The sequence below is a fragment of the Eriocheir sinensis genome, chromosome 46 (assembly GCF_024679095.1).
Source record: "Eriocheir sinensis breed Jianghai 21 chromosome 46, ASM2467909v1, whole genome shotgun sequence".
Classification (NCBI taxonomy): domain Eukaryota; kingdom Metazoa; phylum Arthropoda; class Malacostraca; order Decapoda; family Varunidae; genus Eriocheir; species Eriocheir sinensis.
In genome coordinates, this window is record NC_066554.1 from 8,759,539 (window position 1) to 8,774,616 (window position 15,078).

Consider the following 15,078-nt stretch of genomic DNA (forward strand, 5'->3'; position numbering starts at 1 on the left):
CTAAGGATATGTAATTAAATTCGACAGCTGTTGAGTTCCAAATTGTATACAGTAATATAATTATTTGATAAATATGTTAGAAAAAGTATATTGAGAAATATTGCTGTCTACCATATATCGATGCTACTGTTTTCTCAAGTTTCATTAACACTCATTTTCTACAACTTTGCATGGGTAACTACTGTCATCAAAATAGCTAACATAGATATATATTAATTGAAGTATTACTGTTGGATCAGGAAAATTATATCCAATGGTTAATATAAATAATTTATAAAGGGCTCAATGTATATGTAAGAATACACAAAGACTATACCAACTTCTATATTATCTATAACGATACTGATGACAGGATTAGTTACCCCTGTAAAGTTGTAGAGGATTCTACATATAACTCGCATAACTGATGGAGCGATTTGAAAATATATTCAGTTTCTTCACTGCAAACTTCACGTGGTCACCCGGTTGAAAACCTACTTGTCAAGCTGTAGCAGTCACCGCTCAAATTACGTGCTCCTTCCCCTCAGTGACACTAAGAAGATGGGCGCTACAAGTACAAACTATGTATTTTGTTATTGTCGTCCGTTGACTTGTATTGCGTCTCAATTGTTTATCTATTGTTTCTCGTTTACCTTCTACTGTCCGTCTATGTCCTCTTGTTGTCCACTTTTACACATTGTTCTACACATTCACCAATACTTAAATGTTAACCCACACTTCACAACATTCACACAAACGCATACACACACAAACACCTTTTCTTTGTGTTTTGTTTGTGCCCATGACTTTGTAAGTTTGTCCAAATATAGTAACTCTGGCGGATATGACTATCTGTATCCGTGAACCGATTAGCACTTAGAACACTCGCTACTACCAGCAAGGCCATGCTTTATCAACATTTTTACTTCCTGGGATTAACTGATAACATTGATAAGTCACCCGATGAAACCGAAAAGCCACGATGGCAGCGGGTTCTCAAGCAGTGTCTCTCTGTGAGCCTCAGACAGGAGCTTCGATCCGGTAAGTAATACTCGTGTTCGTTTAATGTTTCCCTCTCCATTTGAATTTTAGATGCAGCTGAGGTGAGCTGAGCTCGTGTCCGTTTTGGGCTTATCTGATATAAAATCAGCTTCCTTTCAAAAGCTTTAATGTAGGCTTCTTCCCAACGTCGCAAAAGTCAACTACAGTATACAATATTTTCTTTCCCTTTGTTTAGCGCTGCTTAAAATCGCGGACGCTGCCTTGCAACTTGGTAAGGGGAAGGATTTGGTGTGTAGTCCGGAATGTCACACACACACACACACACACACACACACACACACACACATATACACTATAAACGTCAACATGAATACCTATGCGGTACACGAAGGAAGGTGTCGTTACGCCATGATATATACTATAATAGCAAATGGTTCACCTCTTCGTCACTCCAGCAGCTTCATTAGTCCACGATGAATCACAGCCACTGTTACATCGTTACTCTCATGAAAACCTAGAGTTAATGTGAGTTCCTATTACTTGCAGTAGTTTTGTAGAGGACTGAGAAGATGTCTTATGACCATAACACGTATCATAATTTCAAGCATTGGTAGGAACAACAACAACAACAACAACAAAAATACGGAAATACGTATTCAAGTAAAAAACCCTCGGATAAAGACCAGCGTTTCAGAGAGCTGCAGATAAAGAATGTAACACGTTAGCTGTTAGACGGACATCTGTTTAAGCAGGAACCGGCAATAAGGAGTTACTATTACTAATCTAGTAAAAGTGTCGGCAGCAAGACAGAAAACTTTTGCATATTACCTTTGTTTTGCTGGTTCAATGTTCTCCAGACCATCCACCACCCAGGTAGTAGTAGTAGTAGTAGTAGTACACACACAGTAGTAGACACACACACAAACAGGCCTGTCGTGCGAAATGAGATGGACATACAGACAGGTATATCAGTCAGTTAGAAACTTCTTAGACGGCTCTGCAGCTAGATAAGCCAGTATACAACAAAAAATGGTTTAACATATTAACTCAAAATAGTCTTTAACAAACACAGATTTTTATCGTTGTTATGTATTAGATGCATTTAGTATGTTTTCTTGTCGTTTGTTGAATGTTGTATGTTGATATTGGCGTGTCATTCCTCTTGCCACAGACTGATAACGATCTCCCACCGCCCTTAATCGTAGATACATCAAGGGGTACAAAGCGGGACATTTACTTGTCCATAATCTTTGCCCGGCGGAGTAGCATTCATCGCTTTCAAAACAAAAAACAAAATTAAGAGGAACAATTCGATACGACAGCCTACAGACATTTATGAAGATAACACTGCCTTTCCCTGTGTATTTGAAAGGATTATTATTACCATGGTGTGATTCATAGCGTCGGCACTTATATTACAGGAGAGAAAATGATGAACCGGAAGCAGCTTTTATCCCTAGTGGCGGTGGGCTATGTCGCCATCACGAGCCTGGTGCTGCTCTTCTATTCAAGGTATTTCGTGCATTACCGGGGCGTGGCTGCTCACCCCTGCCGCTGCGTGCTTCTGTAGTGTGACTGATGCTCTCTGCTGGGCTGTTTCTCAACTGTTCTCTGAGTCAGTTGTGTTGATGCCTGGTAGAGGGTTTTACCATTTTGTCTAAGGTGATTCATGCAGCAGTCTCGTCATTTCTTACAATCTGATTGTTTTTTTTATATTATTTCTCGTTGCAATGTCCTATATATACTTTTGGAGGTAGTAAAGGTGTTGGGGAGTTTTCGGCGTGCTGGGAGTCTGTGACTGGTGTGTTGATGTGTATGCGATATGTGAATGCCTTGAAGTTACTGAAGAAGACTATATAGCATATGTAGCACTCCGGCATTTTTTCATTTACGTATATTTTCTATTGAAACTTTAGTGCATATGTAAACTTGTTGATAGGCAACGTTTCATTTATCTCAACAGCCTCGGTGAGTATGGATTAAAAATATAACGGTTGATATTTTGATTTATCAATGGGTCTATAGATAGGGAATGAGGGAATCAATAAGTAAAATACTTGATTCGTGTTTCTGTTACAGCTTCCGGCAGTCCGGCGTCACCACATTGTGTTCGGAACTCTCGAGGAACAACAACACAGGCAAGTACTAACGTCAGGCGGCTGTCCACTGCTCCGAGGCTGATGAATATAGCGCCATGCTCAGGGCACGCCCTTCACCTAGTACAGTGTGTTTCTTTTTCCTTGGCGCGACGCGCAGGTGGCGGGGCAATGATGGACGCGATGCGCCTTCTGCACGGCAACGTTGAGAGAGTGCTGGGTAAGTGTGTGTGTGTGTGTGTTGAAGGTGTGTGTGTGTGTGTTGAAGGTGTGTGTGTGTAGGTGTGTGTAGTGGCCCCTTTTGCAAAGAAAAATAATAATGAATAAATATATGTTACAGGAAAATAATAGGAATATGTATATTAGTATTACGATTACGAATGTGTGTGTGTGTATGTGTGTGTGTGTGTGTGTGTGGAGTTGAGAGCTCAGTGGCATCGACTGACCGAGTTATTTCCCCTTTGGTTTTGTTTTGAGTTAATGGTAGGATATAAGGTGTGCTCTGAGTGATAAAAAGTAAGATGTTAAATGATGGGTTCATAAAATTGTGTGAAGAGTGCGATGTCAAGCTGTCAACTGAAAACGGCGGAGGGGTGTTTGACTGTTTGTAGCGGGAGCGGGGAGACTGGAAGAAGAGGAATACGAGATTGGGATGGCTCTGGCAGAGAGAGAGAGCACGAAAGTCGTAAGTGTGCCTTCTCTCCTTCTTGCCTCTCGTATTTACTTGATTTTAGGTGCAAGGTGCAGTCAAAGTGATTGGAGGACTGTATAATTATACTGTAGAGGCACCAAGTGAACTTGTCTGGTGACAGTGGTGAGTATGTAATATGATTCTGTGTTATGACGGGCAGAGTGGCAGGCGACGCGTATAGGACCTGTGAGGCTGACCTTTGCCGCTATATTACCACCTTTAATGACCGTTTTGTGCTTGACAGTGGACAGTGTAGAGTGGCTGAGTGACTATTGTATGTTCAGCACTTGAACAATGGAGCTGCTGAGTTGAATAAGAGCAGGTGATCTATTTTGAGAAACATTCATTGACGACGTAGGCTCGCGTGGCCGTAGCCTATTCATGTTATCCGTATAATTTCTGACCACAAATTCCAAATTTCTGAAAATTATGATTGATAGACTTCATTTTCTGTTTATGTAGTACTTTTTTCTATAGCGTGTGTCATTTCTTGAATTCCCGCAGGCTTGGGATTTGTGCCTTTCCATTCTTTACATATGTCCTCCTTGGTCACAAAACGCTTCACGTACGTACTCTATCTGGTGTACGAAAGTCACCACTGACTCGGCTGATGCCCCGGATAATTACGTTAATCAGGTAGGTAAATAATGAAATAATGATTAAGAATAATTAGCCTACTGCAAAACACGTTAGGTGAAGAAGCAGCAGCCAAGCCTAATCTAAAGTAATAAGTGACCCAGGTTTTCTCATGAGTTTGGAAGTGCTCACCTCAGTTCTAAGTGTCACTAAACCCTTGCCAGAAAACTGCAGGGGTCACAACAAGAACTGATGGGTGCTCTTGGAAGTGTACAGAGCTGCATAGATGCATTTCAGTCCTATCGTGATGGAAATAATTTCAACCAACTTTTTGCCCAAGCTGAGGAAAGGTTCGGAGATATCATCCAGAAGCCTTGAACAATCAGTGGTCATCAGAAACATAATTAAGGCTAACCCTTCAACAGCAACTCCATAGGAGTACTATCGAAGAGCTATTTTTCTCCCATTTTCGGACACTGCTATAGCACAACTCAGGGAAAGGTTTGCATCTGAACACATTAGGAGTTTTTTGTTGGTAAATCTTGTTCCCTCTCTTTCAGTCGATACTGATTTTAGTGAGCTGAAGGAGGCAGTTGAATTTTATGGAAAATTTCTTGATGGAGATGCAGATCTCGTTGAAGATGAATATCTATGGGGGCAGAGTTATTGGGAGCGTCGTTAATCTCATGAGAGGTCAAAGCAAGTCGTTAAGACATTGGCATGTGCCAAAAAAATTGGGCACATATACAAAATTTTCCACCTTATTGAAATTTTTTCAACCCTACCTGTTAGCACTTCCACCAATGAGCGATTATTAAGTGCCCTTAAATTGCTTAAAACATACCTTAGGAACGCAATAAGTGAAAGTCGTTTAGATGGACTGGCCTTATTTTGTCTATTGTGACACATCTTGATCATGAGGTCCTTGATGAATTTGCACGTAAGAACAGACGCATAAATTTGAGGTAAACCAGTTTCAATGTATTGTTGTTAACAGTAACTAATCTAATTCATCTAGTTAATTTTTATTTTATATTCATAAAATAACTGACCCAGTTTCCATGTATCTTGTAAAAACATGTATTACAGAAGCAGCCTGTATAAACGAAGATTATACATGTTATATGAATATAAAAAAAATTCCTTGCCAGTATATTACTTTTTTATCAGAACATGTAGTTCTAAAGTAAGTAGTGTTGTTTCGAGGGTAAATTTTTGCAGTCCAAATTACAGAAATGAACAAGATTTTAAAAGTAATGTTCGCTCAAGTAACATAAAATTAGTACTTTTAAGATTATTTAAATCTCCCAGATTTATGTTGTACTTAAATGCTACCAACAAACTTCTAAAATGTACAATGTATGTATATGTATGTATCAATGCATGTATGTATAAAAAATAATAAATTTACCCCAGCGATCTAACCCGAATCCTCAAGCTGTATGGGATCCCTGGGCTTGCAATAATACTGGACGCAGAAATTTGCTCTCTCTCTCTCTCTCTCTCTCTCTCTCTCTCTCTCTCTCTCTCTCTCTCTCTCTCTCTCTCTCTCTCTCTCTCTCTCTCTCTCTCTCTCTCTCTCTCTCTCTCTCTATATATATATATATATATATATATATATATATATATATATATATATATATATATATATATTGGCCCCCCCTTTTCAATTTTCTGGGTACGCCACTGTGTGTGTGTGTGTGTGTGTGTGTGTGTGTGTGTGTGTGTTGCCTAAGAGATAACCATGAACGAGGAATCATACAGCAGACATGGCGCCGAGCAAGCACCAGACAGTGTCCAGCGCCGCCACCTGAAAGCCGCGTGTGTGAGTTACAGTTGGCGGTCGGCTGCCTGTGGACCCGAGGGAGAATAAGTCGTTGAGCCTCTGGGGCAGCGATCCTCCCGGGAGCCCGTGTTCCGAGTACAAATCAAGGTGACGCGTCTACAAATGCATCGTCTGACGTTACTGATGATAGTGCAAACTGATTGATTGATGGAAATTAGAAAACAATGCAATATGGCTCCGTCATTATGCGAAAAACAATAATTAGAATACTTTGCAAAAGTTTATAATTTGCGTAATCGAGAAATTATCTCACACTCGACAAGTACTCGATTACACTAATTATACGGCTCTAAAAAGTATGGCGATATTCTTTCAGCAACAGAAATGCAAATGAATAGAGACTGTTCCTACAGGCAGGGGCGTGTTTCTCTTACAAAAAATGACGAAGTATTCCCTCCAGGTTCGGGATGCACCTGCCGCCGGTGTGGCTGGCCTCGTACCCTTGCTCCGGCAACACCTGGACGCGCTACCTGCTGGAGGCGGCGTCGGGCGTCTTCACCGGCTCCATCTACGTGGACAACAGTCTCACAAAGAGAGGTAAGGACGGTCGTATTGAAGGTGCGTGTTGAGCGTCTTACGGGACCGTCTGATGGAATTATTTGAAAAAAAAATGGCGAAATATCCTAAAAAAATCACTTGTTCGTGTATCTTTCGGCCTCCTTGAGACGACGTTTCACAGCAAAATTCGCAAAAATAAATAATTTATGTCACTTTCCTCTCCCTCCTCCCCCATCCAGTGACTTGTCACGCTTTGCGTTGCCATGTGCTCACACAGTTTTTTTTTCGCGAAAAAAAAGCAGAAATATTCCCTCATATGGTTCACTGACATAAGGAGACATTGTGTAACCCTGCTTGCGTGTATATAAAGTCAGAGTGACTCGGGCGAACAGAGAGACACACCATTCCTTGTCGACAGATCGACTTGGTCGGCTCGGCTGACGTCAGCCGATAGAGTTGGTCGGTCGGCACCCTGCTACGGACCGCCATTGACAAAGGCCCGTGCTCCCCTCTATAGGGAGGGAGCAGTCTTTGAACAACAAGAAAAACAACAGTCGGACACACACGCCACTCCTCGTCGACAGATCGACTTCGTCGGCTCGGGTGATGTCAGCCGAAAGAGTCGGTCTGTCGGCACCCTGCTACGGGCCGCTCTTGGCAAAGGCCGTACTCCCCCCATTTAAGAGAGAGTAAATCTTTAACAACAACAACAACAACAGGCGGAAAGCGGTCAACACATGTTCGGAACAGATCCAGCCGTCATACAGTCCATGGAGGCAGGAGAGAAGGAAACGGAGCGAGTTGCTTACAAAAAGAAGAAAGCCAGGAAGAAACAAAAGTTCAGCAAGGAGTATGAGCCAGAAGGACATTAGCGAACCAGGCAACAGTGAGGGAGGTTGTTCCTCCTGAATCCTTCGCCTTCGAGCGCTTAATACCCTACAAAAAGGGGAACAGGGACAAACTAAATCTCTAAAATGCCATGTGAACACCATATGTTACTCCACAATGACTCCATGAATGATATAGATATACATTATTGAAGTTTGTTTGCAGAGAAGCAAAAAACTCGCTGGGGCGGAAGGAGAAGTAGTCGATTATGTTTGCTCGACAATATCTCTGTTCCGCCTTTCTTGTTCTTCTTTTTCATATTTATATTTGAAAGAGGGATAAATGGGCGATAATTATTATTAGGTAGGTTTTTCAGTCAAGGCAACATGTCTACATAAATTAGCAATAAGTTTTAAACTAGAATATAAAAAAAATACACTAAACTATAAAGGAAACTTATAAATCTGCCTAATAATATCTTTTGAGAATTCAACAAAGTTTTATTTGGTATTTTTTCAACAACATTGTCTCAAGCACAAATAAATATCGCATTTTCGTTAAAAAATAAAACGCGAGTTTGCAATTATCTATCGTGCATTTCGTATGAAACCTGGCATGGAACATCTCTTTACTGGTATGAATAACATATTAAGAATTCATAAAAATCGGTCAATAATTAACGAATTTCTATTTTTTAGCAGACGGTCCTCTCTAATGTAGAGCGTCACACAGCTTCATCATGATTCCTGCTGTTACAGTTTTCTTTATGAGCTATCACTTAATGAAATTTCTCACCATGGTTGCCAGATATATGAAGAGGAAAAAACTTTGTCCTCCCAAATCGTGCCTGACTAGTCAGTTTGCAGCTGATAATTTGACCTGTGAAACTAAGCTGACCCAGGTGACTCAATACCCAAGCACTGATTTGTTTCTTATGTGGTTACCTAGGCACTGAGCTCCGTTTTTATGTAGTTCTATTAGCTTGCGATACATCTCTATGCGTCTTTCTTTACTTTCAACATCTTTCTCTCCCATGGCCTGTCAGGTTATCTTGGAGAGCGTGACTCTGTTACCAGCATGCGAACCCTCGTGCAGAAGATACACACTATTCCACCATGCAAGCTGAAGGACCGTAAGTGCCCCGAAAACAACCGGACGATCCCCACCGTCCTGCTGCTCAGGAATCCGGCCAAGTAAGGTTCCAAAGCATGCTCCAAAACCCGTATTTAGTGAGGGTCAGGAAGGCGAAGAAATTTCTTACGTAATCCGGATTTTAAACACGGCAAACCGAATTATGTTGTATAAAAAAATCTTTGTCTTGTTACCTCATTTTTCCAGCTTTGCTTGAACGCGCAACTCTAAATACACAGAAGGATGTAGTCAGTTTTCTAAAAGAATATTTAGAATAAATAATGATATCACGAGGGTAGGGTAGCTAGCCTGGGTGGGACGAGAGAGGCCAGGCCGCCCCGCTGGTGATGCGCCTGGCTCCCCGACGCCTGCTTGTTGACGCTTTGCCTGTCTAGTCGGTGCTGCACAAACCTAACAGTTTAAAAGTGTTAATGAAAAACTGGAAAGCAAATGCAGTTTTATCCTACCAGGGATCGTCAATCTTCACGATTTGAATCATACGCTGCATAATGCAGCTACAGTAATATTACAACTCTGCCTTCCCTTTCCAATATTATCCTGCCGAATCTTAATTATGTTGTGTCCTCTCTCCCCCTACAACTAATCCTTCTCCTTTAAGCTTGGCGCCGTATGGCCGTGGTAGTTGCGGCGCCATGATCTAATTCTTCAGTCAATTAATCTCATCCTGGCAACTAAACCTTCCTCCCACAGAGCCATCTTATCATACTACAAGTTCGAGAAAACTAAAAGTCACACAAAACAGATTCCGGTCTCTGACTTTCAAACCAAAGGTGAGTAAGGAACATTTCATTGATTTTGTTTTATGTAACCATGAGTATATATTGATTCTTTCTTCACAACTCTTCGTGCTTGAGTTTCTTAAAATTGTTATGCGACAAGACTGCCAATGTGACCAAATGATATTTTACTGAACAAAAAATCCTCCCCAATTATCATAGATTTATCCTATAGTACTTTATGTTTACGTATTTAGCTCTATTTCTGGCTTATCTTTGAAGTGATAGAGTACTTTTAACATCTTTGCTTTCCTGCAAATATTAAATGATATAATAAAATACTACAATTGTGCCAAACCAGAATTTACAGGGCACTAATTCCTTTTAGAATGAGTTAAGTATACTCTTTCATCTTATTGGAAGTTATTCATTCATGTTGCATTCTTATAATGATTTTTTTCCCTTATTATGCAGCGTTCCACTCCTTTTTAAGCAGAAGCATAAGGGATTGGACGCAGGTAGCCCTGGACCGCCTGCTGTGGACTGAAGCGCCGCTGTACGTGATGCACTACGAACGTCTGGTGCAGGAGCCCGTCAAGGAGCTCACCGCCCTCCTCGCCTTCCTCGGGTACTGCCACAGCCAACGCCTACATATCGTTTCCATCTCTTGCCACTTATACTCCTCTCATTCACTTAATCAACTTTTTCTTCTTACTCATTTATCTGTTTATCTTTTTATTGTAATTTAAAAAAAAATATCAAACGTGCAGCTTAGGAAGTGCATCACTTGGACCTCACATACATAAATTTTAATGGCTTGTTCTTGGTACTTTTTTCTTGTTGCTTACATTTATGTCGAACTCTAACAAAACAGTAAAGGTCATTTAAAAGTATGTATAACATTACAAAATCAATTACTTAGATTCTCAGAACCAGCAAACTCTTGGCACTGTTCTTCTCCAGAGTGCCCTGGGACGAGGGCAGGATGGCGTGCATCGCCTCACACCTGGAAGGCAGCTTCAAAAGGAAAGGCAACGCGGCCCTCGACCCCTACTCCGCCGAGGAGAAGGCGGTGATGGCAGTGGAGGAGGCAGCTGTCAACAGGACCCTCCTAATGATGGGCTACTCACCCCTTCCGACCTACCACTGAGTGCAGACTTCTGAACATACATAATATACGTATTATTATTAAGGTAGTACGGTCAGTTTTCCATAAAAGATCATATACATTGTAGCCTTTAGATCTGCATATTGTTTTGCATGCTTCCTTCACAACTTTATATTCTAATTCATCCTTAACATCCTTTATTTGTTGTAAGCTTCTTGGATGAAAATAGTTTTGTATGTTACAATTAGATTACCCGCCAATTTGTCTTCTGCGCATCGGCACGTGCTCTAAACTTCAGGTGTATATCTTAGATTAAAAAGAAAAAAAAATCAAAGGATTTGTTTCTTTCAGGGAGTATGTATAAAACGACACAATAAAGCTTGACGTGACACTCAATGTTAACACACCAAATATCTCTATTTTTGCTGCTTACACACACAAACATTTGTTCATTTTCAACACACAAGCAACTCTTAAATAAGAAACAAATGTTCCATTACATTTGCCACATCCCATACACCAGGCTCTTCCGGATGAACACCAACAACTTGAGAGGTCACTCTCTGAAGCTCTCCAAACCCGACCACTGGCGGACAACATTAAAGGGAAATTGGTTTGCCATTAAAGTGATTGGCAAATGGAACGCACTCCCTGAGAGAGTTGTAACCGTCCAAACAATAGCCACATTTAAAGCACGGTATGGCAGACACATAGGATTAGCATAATTGCACTGGCTGACATGTCTTAAGAGGCGGGGGACAGTACAAGAAGTTACTTCTTAATTCCCCGCTATCTGTGCATAGATAAGCATTCATAGGTAAGCATTACGATCACGACGGCCATGACATTAGCGGAGAAACACGTGCGGACGGCAGCCTCACCGTCAAGATCTGGCCCCAACATGGTCCTTCACCACTCCCAGTGACCGTGGAAGTGACTTGTGGCCGTCCTGGCTTCTCGAAGATGTTACGACGTTAAAAGGAGATAAAAAAAAAAGCAACCTACCTCGAATAGAAATGGCGTGCTATAAAGTATTTTGAGAGTAGGATGCTATTGGATTTAATATAATTAAATAATGTTCAAGAACGACTAACGCTGACAGGACTCCGTCTCCTTCACGCCGAGGAACTGGACGGTCCAGAACTACGCCCTACTTACGCGGAGTTTGGGAAGCTTACGTCGGCACCGAGTGATTTACGGCCACTCGGCGATGCTCGAAGCATTAAGCTGACAACACAGCTCGGACGGAGGACAACACGTTTATAATTTTGAACCCCTTCATGCTGCCGTAAAGGAGGCGGACGTAAATTTTGTTATTAGTGCAAGAAAAGGAAAATTAGGTTAGAATACTTATGGAGTAATGATGAGCTGAGGAGTTTATTTGGTTTACAAGAGTTAAGTAGCAACGCAATTTATTACTGAAATAAGGAAGGAAAATAACTCACTTTTACCTGTTTATTAGAGTATGGTATAGTAAGATATTCTTTATGGTATGTACTTGAGGCTATCAGACAGACGAATACATTTTTCCGGGGTTGCAATGGGGAGTAGACAAATTCAATGATCTCTGTGGAAAGGGAGAAGAAGCAAGCAGCAGAGGAGTCAATTTTTCACGAGGTAAGAGGCGAAAAAACGTTCTGGGTTTTGGTGAGGGAGTAAGAAAAATGTGAAGAACATTTTTCCTTGGTGGAACAACGATCGAAGGGATACATCTTATGGCTGGGAGGCCCGGCGAGGAGTGACAAATGCATCTTTCAAGCTGAGGGAAGGAAGGTGAAAGTTGACGAGGGGGCAACATAACTTAAATTGTTTGGGTAGGATTGTGATAGTTCAAAACTCTTATGTACACTAGGTCCAAAAGCTATTGGTGTACTTATTAGTCTGAACACTGAGACCATCGATGCTAGACAGGGACGTACGAGAGTGGCACAAAAAAAGTCATACCTATCACCGAAAGACGGCGCTCAGCCCGTGCAGTAATAGATTTTGGAAAGTGACTAAAGACGAGGGGAGAGAGAGAGAGAGAGAGAGAGAGAGAGAGAGAGAGAGAGAGAGAGAGAGAGAGAGAGAGAGAGAGAGAGAGAGAGAGAGAGAGAGAGAGAGAGAGAGAGAGAGAGAGAGAGAGAGAGAGAGAGAGAGAGAGAGAGAGAGAGAGAGAGAGACGAAGGTGCTTCAAGGTGCAGTCAGCGGTAGTATTCATAATTACAAGAGCAGGCAGCCCCTCTGTGATTACGAGCAAACAGACAATATAATTATATTTACTGAACAAAGGGAACGAGTCAAAGCGAGTAAGTGGGGGATTAAAGGCAGGCTGACTTAATTACAGGAGGCTTGGCGGTGGAGGTAAGGGAAGGGTGCCATCGCTTTACCGGGAGCATATTCTTTAAAAATAAACGATTAATAATATACATGCATTTATATATATATATATATATATATATATATATATATATATATATAGAGAGAGAGAGAGAGAGAGAGAGAGAGAGAGAGAGAGAGAGAGAGAGAGAGAGAGAGAGAGAGAGAGAGAGAGAGAGATAGATAAATAGATATAGATAGATAGACAGATAGATAAATAGATATAGATAGATATAGATATAGATATAGATATAGATATTCGATGAGCCCATTGCGCCGGCAGGTCTCCAGCCGTTAGTGTCGCCAGCAAGTCAAGTATTTTATTGCGTTGCAGTCCTCTCATGGTTCATGCCGTCACCCGGATCTCACTTTATCCTATTGAGAGAATTTCGCTGAAGTCCAGATTAACAGGTGCTTATCACGACAGCATTTGGTTTGTCTTCGGCCACTAGGCGATGACCGAAAATTCTCAGTTTGTAGCGGGGGGCGGAATTTGAGCCCAGGTCTCCGGGTCACTTCACCGCACGCTGACCACTCAGCCGCCTATATGAATGTACCGTCTTTTCCACTTGGCACTTTTGAAACTGAATAAAGATAGAACACTGACCTTGAAACAAGCTAATATTGTGCTGTTCATTTTATTTTACGGACACAGCAAAAGACATATGATTAAGTACTTTTCATTAGTCGCCAAAAATATTTGGCTACTCACAAGATAAACTTATGCGAGGAATTTTATTTTTTCTTGCACTTCGTTCAGCACCGCTGCCAACAGGCTTCTTTGATCTGGACTATTGACTCCTTATCGAGGATGTATATAGAAGGCAAATGAAGCAAGAGCGACACAGTACAAGCGTAAAGGCTCGACAAACTCACACGGCCCAATGAAGAGACAAAATGTTAAGGAAGAGAAATCTATTTGCACCAATTATCGTGAGGATTAGTAAATTTGTTTTCACTTTCCTTCCCTTGCATTTCGTTCATTACTCTCCCCCTTCGCCTTTCCCTCACTCACTCACTCGGTATAGAAGGTTACAAATCATGTTTAACTGGACGTGCACACACCGTGGGATCAGTGGTGTGTCGATTACTCGGCCACAGTGTCAGTTCGGTAATGCAGTCAGTCACTCACAGTCATTCATCCACTCAAACACCCAAACAGACCTGACATTCCTAATCCGACAATCAGTCTGTCTCTAACTTTCTCTCGCTCTATTCCATCACTCCCTCCCTCACTAACTTGTCCTCCGAGATTCTTCACTTCCCCTCTCATCCTTGATACTACCAACTGCCTTTCACGTCAACCCTTTCCCTTTCCCTCCCTCCCTCTATCCTCCCCATCACTATGTTCTCTCTCCTCCGTCGTTTCAAACTTTTCACTCTCACTTTCTCTCCCTCTATCATCGTGATCACTCTGTTCTCCTTTACTGTTTCAAATTTTCCACTCTCCCTCCAACCCTCTCTTCCTCAGACTATATCTATTTCTCCCTCTCTTGTTCAAAATATAGCTCCCCGCTGTTCTTTCAAACCCTCCACCCTTCTAACACTCCACTCTCAAGTTCTCCTTCCGTCTCTAGTACTAAGGTCATCTATTCCTTCCTCCCTCCCATCCCCTTCCAAACACCCTTCCTGCCTTCCTTCCTTCCCTTCCTCGTACCAAACACATCTTCCCCTCCTTCCTCCCCTCATCCATTACGTTTCTTTCTCCAACCCTTTCAAGTTCCCACCCACAAAATATATTGTATTTTTAGTATCAGGCGGCCTTGTCATGCATCCGCATCCGCAATTGTGATGAAGTAAATATCCGCATCCGCACCACACACAATGAGGATGTGGCGGATATACTTTAAACATTACAGTCACAGACTCAGTGCAGTTTCTCCACCTATCAACTCGACACAATCTTCCAAACATCTATCCCCTATTCTTCGACAACACTCAGCTGTCACCTTCTTCAACACTAAATATCCTCGGTCTATCCTCAACTCAGAATCTTAACTGGAAACTTCACATTTCTCACTAAATGAGCTTCCTCGAGGTTATGAGTTCTGTATCGTCTCCGCGAGTTCTTCTCCCCCGCACAGTTGCTATCCATATAGAGGGGCCTTGTCCGCCCTCGCATGGAGTATGCATCTCACGTGTGGGGGGGCTCCACTCACACAGCTCTTTTGGATAGAGTGGAGTCTAAGGCTCTCCTCCTCTTACTGATAGTCTTCTGCCTCTTAAAT

General features: G+C 41.8%; 1 protein-coding gene across 1 annotated transcript; it reads left to right on the plus strand.

The window, feature by feature from the left end:
* The first annotated feature begins 861 nt into the window (after positions 1-861).
* Positions 862-10,883, plus strand: LOC126981052 (WSC domain-containing protein 1-like). Its single transcript, XM_050831719.1, has 10 exons — positions 862-1,020; positions 2,403-2,493; positions 3,061-3,119; positions 3,238-3,297; positions 6,181-6,277; positions 6,591-6,727; positions 8,562-8,709; positions 9,359-9,438; positions 9,859-10,012; positions 10,348-10,883. The coding sequence occupies exons 1-10, from the start codon at positions 885-887 to the stop codon at positions 10,532-10,534; spliced, it is 1,149 nt and encodes a 382-aa protein (XP_050687676.1). The 5' UTR covers positions 862-884; the 3' UTR covers positions 10,535-10,883.
* The last annotated feature ends 4,195 nt before the right edge of the window (positions 10,884-15,078 follow it).

Excerpts from the sequence above, each read along its gene's own strand:
- LOC126981052 (XM_050831719.1), top strand. The coding sequence starts at position 885 with ATGCTTTATCAACATTTTTACTTCCTGGGATTAACTGATAACATTGAT. Across the intron at positions 2,494-3,060 it reads GTGCTGCTCTTCTATTCAAG|CTTCCGGCAGTCCGGCGTCA; the intron begins GTATTTCGTGCA and ends TTTCTGTTACAG. Across the intron at positions 10,013-10,347 it reads GCCCTCCTCGCCTTCCTCGG|AGTGCCCTGGGACGAGGGCA; the intron begins GTACTGCCACAG and ends GTTCTTCTCCAG.